This window comes from Caretta caretta, chromosome 13, assembly GCF_965140235.1.
Source record: "Caretta caretta isolate rCarCar2 chromosome 13, rCarCar1.hap1, whole genome shotgun sequence".
NCBI lineage: Eukaryota > Metazoa > Chordata > Testudines > Cheloniidae > Caretta > Caretta caretta.
This window is the reverse complement of record NC_134218.1, coordinates 40,412,869-40,423,856: the sequence shown is the minus strand read 5'-3', so window position 1 is coordinate 40,423,856 and position 10,988 is coordinate 40,412,869. Positions and strand designations below refer to the sequence as shown.

Below are 10,988 nucleotides of genomic sequence, written 5' to 3'. Positions count from 1 at the left end.
CCCCATCATCTATCTATCTACCTATCCCCATCCACCCCATCATCTATCTATCTATCTATCTATCTATCTATCTATCCTTAATTCTCTAGTTACGGGTCTTCCTCCTTGTCTTGGATCCCCAGCCCCAGACAGTGTGACCTCTCGGGGAAGGAGTTGCTGTTTCTTATAAGGAAGTGGATATGGAAATAAAGGTGTCAGTTTCCTGTTTAAATCTGAGCCTCTCTCTGGCCAGGCTACACCCAGATTCACAATCCGCGGCCCCCTGTGTCTGTCCAGTTACCAGCCAATCCGGTGAGAACTTTCCCCTCCAGCACCAGGGAAAATGAGGCTTTGGCTCCACTTTGTTCTCATTACAGCAGCTTTGGAAGGTAATTTCTCCCCCTAAATGCATTGCAGCGGCAGAGGAAGATTGCATTATTGCTATGGGTACTCATATAATTTACAACATGGTTTATTCCCAGGTGTCCGCTCGCAGATCCAGCTGGTAGAGTCCGGAGGGGATGTGAAAAAGCCTGGAGACTTTCTCCGCCTCTCTTGCAAAGCCTCCGGCTTCACCTTCAGCAGCTTCGGGATGAGCTGGGTCCGCCAGGTTCCCGGGAAGGGATTAGAATGGGTCGCTTATATCAGCAGCGGTGGGAGTCTGCATACTACCTCGATTCAGTGAAAGGGCGATTCACCATCTCCAGGGATAACTCCAAGAGTGAGCTGTGTCTGCAAATGACCGGCCTGAAGCCCGAGGACACCGCCCGGTATCACTGTGCGAGAGACACAGTGGGGGAAGCCGGTCTGAGCTCAGACAAAAGACTTCCCCTGCTGTAATGAGAGAAGTAGTCTGGTGTTGGGGGCGCCCAAGGTCTATAAGTGAAAATGAGATCAGTTCTGGGAAAGGGGCTAGCAACAACAAACCCTTTTTCTTCTTATTATTGTTCCTCCTTCTTAATTTTACCGAAGGTGAAGTTGTTGACACCTTTCCACAAAGACAGAACGTTATTCCTTGGGACGCTTCCTCTTTCTTTCCTCTGCCGGGGACAAATTCTGAACCCACCCCCAGTCTCCCGGATAGTCACAGATGCATAGACTTCCAAGCCGGAAAGGAGCAGTATGATAAACCAGTTTGACCTCCGGCATAACACAGGCCATAGAGCCTCAACCTGGTTCATTCGGGTTCAGTCTAGCGCCCTGTTAGTATCAGCCCGGTCAGTGACACATTCTACCAGAAAGACCCTGAACTCTCAGATTTGGGCACCAGTCTACACCAAATTTCTTTGTTTGTTTGATTGATTTTTCCCCTTTGGTTAGTTGAATACTTTTCCCACCAAAGCTGGCTTTTCTGGTACAAGAAACATTTTCCTAGGAGAAAACAAATCCTGGGTTAAACAACTAAATAAATAACTCCAAAACTATTCATTTTCTGGTTTAAATAACAATACAAGAAGGGGGTCAGTGAGAGAAAGAGAGGGAAGGCTGCAGAGGCCCCTTCTCCCGTCCGCCACCAGGGGTAGCAGTGAGCAAAGAGCCCAGCCCAGCCTGGGGGACAAGACGGAAAGGGGCACCGGAGGTTGGGAAACATCATTTTCGAACTCTGCACCTACAGAAACAGCTGCTTTGGATGTAGGACCCGCCGGTGCCCTTTGACTCCGCCTCGCCTGTAAAGTCTCCGGGTTCCACTTCAGCGCTGGGTCCGGTGGAGCGGGTCTCCAGGGCAGAGTACACGGGAAAGAGTTCACACGACACCGATTCAGCGAAACAAGGGCCATTCATTGCCTCCCGAGACAATCCCAACAACCGGCTGTATTTACAAACGAGCAGCCGGAGGCCCGAGGACACAGGCCGGAATCACTGTGTGAGAGACTAGACCAGAGTCACAAAGGCCATCACCAAAACCAACGGTGGGTTCACACCGCGTTTGGGTTTTAAAATGGGCAAACCTAAGAAAAGACAGGAATTAACCCCAATAGTCAACGTTATGCCAAAGGCACCGATTTGTGCTCAGTTTTATTTTACAGAATGGAGAAGCTGAAATACTTAGAATTTGATTGAACGTCCCGAGGACTGTATAAAATCGTTTCATGTTCTAGATTCTTTTGCTTCTTGCAGGGATCATTGCTCTGGAGCTACCAATGCAGGAAATATAAGCAGTAATGAAGCACATAAAGTTCAGTGACAAATGCCCCTAAGGAATGTTATCATTGTTGGAGACATCTAATATATATATATATATATCTCCAATGTGTGTGAATGAGTTTGGGGAGATGAAAGGGAACATGAGTGGTAATGGGAATGGAAATCTGTGTTTCAGCGTGAATGCTTATACTTGTCTGAATGGAAGTGGGAATGGAAATACTTTTGTTCTTTTTGTTGTTATCCCTCAATATTACATCACGGGGATGTTGTGAAAACATGTAGCCTTCCTATCACGCAAGTTCTTTAAACACAACCAGGAGAAAACTTCTGTCTGCACTTTATTGCTAATTAATCATTAACGAAGTAAATGATCTTGAGGATGATGCTCAGCGGTGATAGATTTGGTGCTGGTTGTGGTCCCAGTGCCCAGGGTCTCCAGAAGCCGGGAATGGGCAACATGGGGTGGATCACTCGGTGATTCCCTGTTCTGTTCGTTCCCTCTGGGGCACCTGGCGTTGGCCACTGCCGGGAGACAGATACTGGACTAGACAGACCTTTGATCTCACCCAGTCTGGCCGTTTTATGTTCTTAATTATAGTCTAGGATCCCATAGTCCTAGGCACAGTAAAAACACAGACCATAAAACTTCTCTCAGTCCCACCGAGTTTGCAATCCGAGTGTAAATGGGAAGTGGAGTGTGACTGGGAACAGGAATATAAAGAGGAATATAAATATCAGCCATGGATCATAATCTTCCTTCACGGTTGCCTGACTCCTCCACTCTCCCCTCAAGAAAACTTCTCAGACATGCCACTCTGGGCCCTCTAATGTCAGGAAGGCTCCGCTGCAAAACCTTAACTCTGTCCTCAGACTCCCCCCCACCCCCCAGCCCAGCTTCTCCCACCTGCACCCACAGGCGAGTCCCCAGACCTGGTCCAAACCACGAGCCAGGCTTGCTAAGGTCACTTCCTTGTGTCATGGATCATGTCAATGTATCTGGTCACGACTGGGAAGGGAAAGGGGCTTCCCTCCCAAATCCCTCCCAGCGTCATGGGAAATCTACCCTCTCCAGAGGGGGGCCCAGACGAATGGATCCCTGGGACACGACCCCCCACCACCAGACACTGACCCCACTGACCGGACATTGCATATCCCTTGTGCGCGTGGAACCGGGCTTCAGAGCTGATAATCCTCACCCCTCCTGCCCAATCCACAATATCACATTACAATAGTCAGGCCCTTAGTTCCTATGTGAGGAAATACAGTCACTGCAGGGAGCTGTTCATTCCTCCCAGGTGTGCAAAAGTATGAGGGGGACCCCAGCACCCTGTGCCCGGTGCTGCACAGACACTCCGGACGGGACACTCTGACTCCTGCTCCCGGAGCTCTGGGGCGAGTCAATCCGATCACTGACAGCAGGAGTGTGTGTCTCTTATAAGCAAAGGGGCATGCAAATGTGGGAGACAGTTTCCTGTTTAAATCTGAGCCTCCCTCTGCCCAGGCTGCACCCGGAGACACAATCCGCAGCCCCCTGGGTCTGTGCAGTCACCAGCCAGTCCCCTGAGAACTTTCCCCATTCGCACCCGGGAAAATGGGATTTTTGCTCCTTGTCATTCACCATCTCCAGGGATGACTCCAAGAGTGAGCTGTATCTGCACATGACCGGCCTGAAGCCCGAGGACACCGCCCGCTATTACTGTGCGAGTTACACAGTGACACCAAACCGGTTTGTGATCGTACAAAACCCCAGGCTGCGGAATCGCCCTTCTCCCGGCGGCCGCGCGGGGGCAGCAGCGACACCCCCCGCTTCGGGCTCGGGCAGGAGACCCGGCACCCGGGGGAACGGGACACAAACCTCCCGCCAGTTTAACCCTTCCGTTCCCGGACTCTGAATGGCCCATTTCCCTACCCCAGAGATGGAGGCCGGGGTGTGGAAATGGGCCATGTAGGGTCCGGGCGGGGCTGGGGGGCAGAGATCACCCAGCGCCGGAATAAACCCCGCTCCGCTGAGCCCGGGGATGGGGCACCGCCGGGACTTTCCAAAGAGATTCGAGCATTTTTTCCATCCATTTGACAGCTGGAAATCACAGCCCCGGTGTAAACGCTGCAACTCAGGATCCTGCCCACAATACAGTGCCCCCATGTCACAGAGTCACCATGGAGATAAAAGGCCCCGCCCCTCAGCCCCCGATGGCATCACTCAGCCCAGCGCTGGCCCGCAGGGCATTGGGGACAGTCAAGTGGCTAAGGGCTTTGGACAGGGACACGGTGGGATTTCATGGGGTCGCTCAGGGGGAGGCGGCTGCCCAGGGAGAAGCAGAGGCCCGTGGGGCGGAGGAATCTTTAAAAAAGGGAAGAAGGAACTACAGGCCAGTCAGCCTCACCTCAGTCCCTGGAAAAATGATGGAGCAGGTCCTCAAAGACTCAGTCCTGAAGCACTGACATGAGAGAAAAGTGATCAGGAACAGTCAGCATGGATTCACCAAGGGAAGGTCAGGCCTGACTAATCTAATCACCTTCTATAATGAGATTACTGGTTCTGTGGATGAAGGGAAAGCAGTGGATGTTTTGTTTCTTGAGTTTAGCAAAGTTTTTGACACGGTCTCCCACAGTATTCTTGTCAGCAAGTTAAAGAAGTATGGGCTGGATGAATGCACTATAAGGTGGGTAGAAATTTGGCTAGATTGTCAGGCTCAACGGGTAGTGATCAATGGCTCCATGATAGTTGGCAGCCAGTGTCAAGTGGAGTGCCCCAGGGGTCGGTCCTGGGATCGGTTTTGTTCAATATCTTCATAAATGATCTGTAGGATGGTGTGGATTGCACTCTCAGCAAATCTGCGGATGATACTAAACTGGGAGGAGTGGTAAATACGCTGGAGGACAGGGATAGGATACAGAGGGACCTAGACAAATTAGAGGATTAGGCCAAAAGAAATCTGATGAGATTCAAAAAGGATAAGTGCAGGGTCCTGCACTTAGGACGGAAGAACCCAATGCACAGCTACAGACTAGGGACCGAATGGCTAGGCAGCAGTTCTGCAGAAAAGTACCTAAGGGTGACAGTGGACGAGAAGCTGGATATGAGTCAGCAGTGTGCCCTTGTTGCCAAGAAGGCCAATGGCATTTTGGGATGTATAAGTAGGGGCATAGCGAGCAGATCGAGGGACGTGATCGTCCCCCTCTATTCGACATTGGTGAGGCCTCATCTGGAGTACTGTGTCCAGTTTTGGGCCCCACACTACAAGAAGGATGTGGATAAATTGGAGAGAGTCCAGTGGAGGGCAACAAAAATGATTAGAGATCTGGAACACATGACTTATGAGGAGAGGCTGAGGGAACTGGGATTGTTTAGTCTGCAGAAGAGAAGAATGAGGGGGGATTTGATAGCTGCTTTCAACTACCTGAGAGGTGGTTCCAAAGAGGATGGTTCTAGACTATTCTCAGTGGTAGAAGATGACAGGACAAGGAGTAATGGTCTCAAGTTGCAGTGGGGGAGGTTTAGGTTGGATATTAGGAAAAACTTTTTCACAAGGAGGGTGATGAAACACTGGAATGCGTTACCTAGGGAGGTGGTAGAATCTCCTTCCTTAAAAGTTTTTAAGGTCAGGCTTGACAGAGCTCTAGCTGGGATGATTTAATTGGGGATTGGTCCTGCTTTGAGCAGGCGGTTGGACTAGATGGCCTCCTGAGGTCCCTTCCAACCCTGATATTCTATGATTCTATGATTCCTGAAAACACCATCCTGGCCACTATGGATGTAGAAACCCTCTACACCCACATTCCACACAAAGATGGACTACAAGCCATCAGGAACAGTATCCCCGTTAATGTCACGGCAAACCTGGTGGCTGAACTTTGTGACTTTGTCCTCACCCATAATTATTTCACATTTGGGGACAATGTATACCTTCAAACCAGCGGCACTGCTATGGGTACGCGCATGGCCCCACAGGATGCCAACATTTTTATGGCTGACTTAGAACAATGCTTCCTCATTTCTCGTCCCCTAAAGCCCCTACTCTACTTGTGCTATATTGATGACATCTTCATCATCTGGACCCATGGAAAAGAAGCCCTGGAGGAATTCCACCATGATTTCAACAATTTCCATCCCACCATCAACCTCAGCCTGGACTAGTCCACACAAGAGACCCACGACCTGGACGCTACGGTGCTAATAAGCAATGGTCACATAAACACCACCCTATACCGGAAACCTACTGACCGTTATTCCTACCTACATGCCTCCAGCTTTCACCCAGATCACACCACACGATCCATTCTCTACAGCCAAGTTCTACGATACAACCGCATTTGCTCCAACCCCTCAGACAGAGACAAACAACTACAAGATCTCTATCAAGCATTCTTACAACTACAGTACCCACCTGCGGAAGTGAAGAAACAGATTGACAGAGCCAGAAGATTACTAAGAAGTCATCTACTACAGGATAGGCCCAACAAAGAAAATAACAGAACACCACTAGCCATCACCTTCAGCCCCCAATTAAAACCCCTCCAATGCATCATCAAGGATCTACAACCTATCCTGAAGGATGACCCATCACTCTCACAGATCTTGGGACACAGGCCAGTCCTTGCTTACAGACAGTCCCCCAACTTGAAGCAAATACTCACCAGCAACCACACACCACACAACAGAACCACTAACCCAGGAACCTATCCTTGCAACAAAGACCGTTGCCAACTGTGTCCACGTATCTATTCAGGGGACACCATCATAGGGCCTAATCACATCAGCCACACTATCAGAGGCTCGTTCACCTGCACATCCAGCAATGTGATATATGCCATCATGTGCCAGCAATGCCCCTCTGCCATTTACATTGGTCAAACTGGACAGTCTCTACGTAAAAGAATAAATGGACACAAATCAGATGTCAAGAATTATAACATTCATAAACCAGTCGGAGAACACTTCAATCTCTCTGGTCACTCAATTACAGACCTAAAAGTCGCAATATTACAACAAAAAGACTTCAAAAACAGACTCCAAGGAGTGACTGCTGAATTGGAATTAATTTGCAAACTGGATACAATTAACTTAGGCTTGAATAGAGACTGGGAGTGGATGGGTCATTACACAAAGTAAAACTATTTCCCCATGTTTACTCCCCCCCCCCCCCAACCCTCCACTGTTCCTCAGCCGTTCTTGTCAACTGCTGGAAATGGCCCACCTTAATTAGCACTACAAAAGGTTTTCTTCCCCCTCTCCCCCCCACTCTCCTGCTGGTATTAGCTCATCTTAAGTGAGCACTCTCCTTACAGTGTGTATGGTAACAACCATTGTTTCATGTTTTCTGTGTATATAAATCTCCCCACCTTATTTTCCACTGAATGCATCCGATGAAGTGATCTGTAGCTCATGAAAGCTTATGCTCAAATAAATGTGTTAGTCTCTAAGGTGCCACAAGTCCTCCTTCTCTTCTCCAAAGTGTTATTCACACTTAGCTCTCCGTCCTTCACCCTCCTTTCCCAGCAAACTAAGCTGGAGAAGACAGGCCGGAAACAGGAGCCAAAGAGCGAAGGTAGAACGTGAACTCGAGTTTTTCACACGGGAATCTTGCCACAGTTTGCACTCACCTAAAGAAAGGACAAATCGTACTTCTTGAACACACTGCTTCATTTCCAAAGTGTCTGGGGTTCCTGAATACCAATGCCATGTTTTGCAGGAAGCAGGAAACGGGAGTCACTCGTCCTAAATTCACAGGCAGAGCGTGGGAATCCTCTTTACAGACTCTAGTGGATTCATCTTTAGCCAAACTCCAAGTTACTTGCACTTGCCCATTCATAATAAAACATCCCATGTACAGAGAGTGTCTCAGTTAAAGAATTCCCTTTAAAAAAAAGAAGGAATCGTGGTTTTCTGAGCGCACTGAAAGTTCACACCACTGGTGTCTGGTTCATTCCTGTGTCAGACAGTCATTCTGCGCCTCTGCGTTTCGATACATTTGTTCCAACTGAAATCAAATTCAAGATTACAACAGGACAGAACACAACCTGTCCCACAAGTGCTGTCACCATTTAGCATCACATCATCTTCCTTCCTTCAGCCCACGACTGCGAAAGACAGACCATTAACTAAGAGGGGAAAAGTTCAGGGGAATCATTTCACATATAAGTTTTGAAAGGGCCAGGCCTAGAATATCACAAAAGAAAGTGTGGAGAGAGCTAATATAGACTGACTGCTCCCTTCCAGCACAGCTGCCCTCACTACACACTTCACCACAGTGACACAGCTGTGAAGTGTTGAATCCTGGTCCATTCAGCTCAAAGGCAAAACTCCCGTTGATGCAATGGGACTGGGATTCCGTCCCCAGTGATGGAAAGATGTGTCAGACTCATAGCACAGGGACAGAACTGTTTGCCTTGCAAAATGAAGGATTTCAGGATCTCTCAATACTTCTGCATGTCGATCTATGAGAGAGAGAAAGAGAGAGAGAGAGAGAGAGGACAGCAAAGGGAAGGAGAGAGAGGGAAATGCAGTGGGGCATCAAAGGAATATCCCATACTTTTCTTACTCAGGTAGGCCTATCTATCCTTGTTCTCTATAGGTTAAATTCTACCCTAGGCAGATATGTCAATACAAAGTTTATAGACCACTTAATTCCTCAATATTGAGTTGAAGGGATTCAAGTGGTCCAGGGATCTGCCGATGGGCCCTCGGAACAGTAGGAAATTTAACCCACAAAATCATAGTGGTTAATAAGTTTTTAATTGTGAAACGAATGAACCATTGGAACAAGTTATCAGGGTAGTGGTGGATTCTCTGTCACTGATAATTTTTAGATCAACATTGGTAGATTTTTTTCTAAAAGATCTGCTCTAGGAATTGTTGGTGGAAGTTCTGAGGTGTGTGTTACACAGAAAATCTGACTAGATGATCACAATGGTCCCTTTTGGGCTTAGAATCTATGAAACCTGTGGAGTAAAACTCAGGGAAATATCAGTTATTTGGGATTGGTGTTCATGTCTCTCTTATATAGAGCGATGCATGCAAATTATCCCCTTACATTTCCTGTTTAAAGCCAGCGATTCCCCTGACCCTGCAGCTCTGGGGTACAGAGTCCGCAGCCGGTGTCTGCCCAGAGACCAGCCAAACCCCACCAGAACTCTCCCCACAGTCGGGAACTTGGCACTGTGGTTATTTTTCCTTCTCATTGAAACAGCTTTCACAGGTACATCAATTTCCCACAGGGTTTGTTACAATCTCACTTGGGAGCCAGGGTCTCTACGAATCTCATTGTGTCTATTTTCAGGGGCTTTTTCACAGGCTCAGCTGGTGGAGTCCGCAGGGGATGTGAAAGAGCCCGGAGACTCTCTCCGCCTCTCCTGCAAAGCCTCCAGCTTCACCTTCAGCGATTACTGAATGAGCTGGGTCAGACAGGGCCCTGGGAAGGGACTGGAGGGGATCGGGGAAATACACCCAACTGCAACTACCAGCAACTACGCACAGCCCTTCAAGGGCCGCTTCACCATCTCTAGAGACAATCCCCAACAACCTGGTGTATTTGCAGCTGAGCAGCCTGAGACCTGAGGACACCGCCCTGTATTATTGTTGGAGAATCCCGCAGTGAGCACAAAGCTCGTGCGGACCGGACGAAAACTGATTTGGAGGCGGGTGCAATCTTCCCAATGGACAGCAGGGGTCAGTAGTGCATCACAATTCAAAGATGTCCTAACGCGAGTAACACGGGAAGGAACAGGTCTGAATGACACCTCAGCATGAAGAGGGAAGATTTGGAGAGAAGGGCAGTTGACAAACAAGGGTGGAAAATGTGGGTAGCCCAATGTGCAGCAGAGCACGGGATGGACTAAGATCTAAGGTAATTCAGTGATTTACAGGGTAAAGATTATAGGGCTTCTTCTTCTTCTTCTTCTTCTTCTTCTTCTTCTTCTTCTTCTTCTTCTTCTTCTTCTCTTCAGCCCTAAGCATCTTTACAGGGAGCAGTACAGTGTCACCATCCACGTCTGCCTCTCGGTCTGACGGACCCTGACAGTATTTGCCCTATCGGTATCCTGTCCTCTGTTTGTCGTCTACAGTGTCATCATCATTTCAGTCTTTTTGATTGCAGCGAATCCTGCTCCCTGACTTCACATCCTATACTCCTTCCATCTTCTTCATTGGTCTGGAAATCATGACACCTTACACGGGACATCTTCCAAAGAAATCTCACCTCTACTGCCTCCAGCCTTCTGATCTCCGCTTCTTTCAATGCAGCTGCTTCTAGACCACACGTCGTGCTGTTTGCAGACTGCTTTGGTGCATTTTCGCTTGAGTTCCAAATGTCATGTTCGTAGGGCACATAGACAGCACATATTGTAAGTGAGACATTTCATATGCATCAGTAAAATAAGATAAATCTTCAGCTGGCCTCGAGCTTTGTCCTCCCCTTAGAGCACCGGCCATAGCAGTTCAGCCAGTGATTCCGGTGTGACACCCAGAGCTGCTATCAGGGGGCTGCAACAATTTGTATCGTGGGGGTGCTGAGAGCCATTGAACCGAACTTTCCCGTGCCTCAGTTTACACGGTTATAAGCACTGGAGAGAATCACGTTTCCTTTCTTTCCCTGAGAGCCATGGCTGGAAAATCACGATGTAAGTGTTGGTGATATTATCACTAGCATCAGCAGAAGCTAAAACAGCACCAGGTGGGCAGGACTCTCTGCCTTCTACGTCCCATCCTCAGGCTCAAAGGGCACCGACTGGTGCTTTGATGAGCCAATGTCCTGACTAATCTTCTGCAAGACCCTTAATTCTTTACTCCCACCACCGGGCCCAGGGAAATCAATGGGGTCACACACACGGGGAATAAAGCCCGCAGGATTTGATTATTTCATGCC

At 48.6% G+C, this 10,988-nt stretch overlaps 1 gene segment (V, D, J or C); it reads left to right on the top strand.

The window, feature by feature from the left end:
- Window positions 1–322: 322 nt before the first annotated feature.
- LOC125629713 (Ig heavy chain V region 3-like) lies at window positions 323–9,514 on the top strand. The segment is given in 4 exon segments: window positions 323–368; window positions 462–632; window positions 1,674–1,843; window positions 9,419–9,514. Coding segments are annotated over 4 exon segments (483 nt in total).
- The last annotated feature ends 1,474 nt before the right edge of the window (window positions 9,515–10,988 follow it).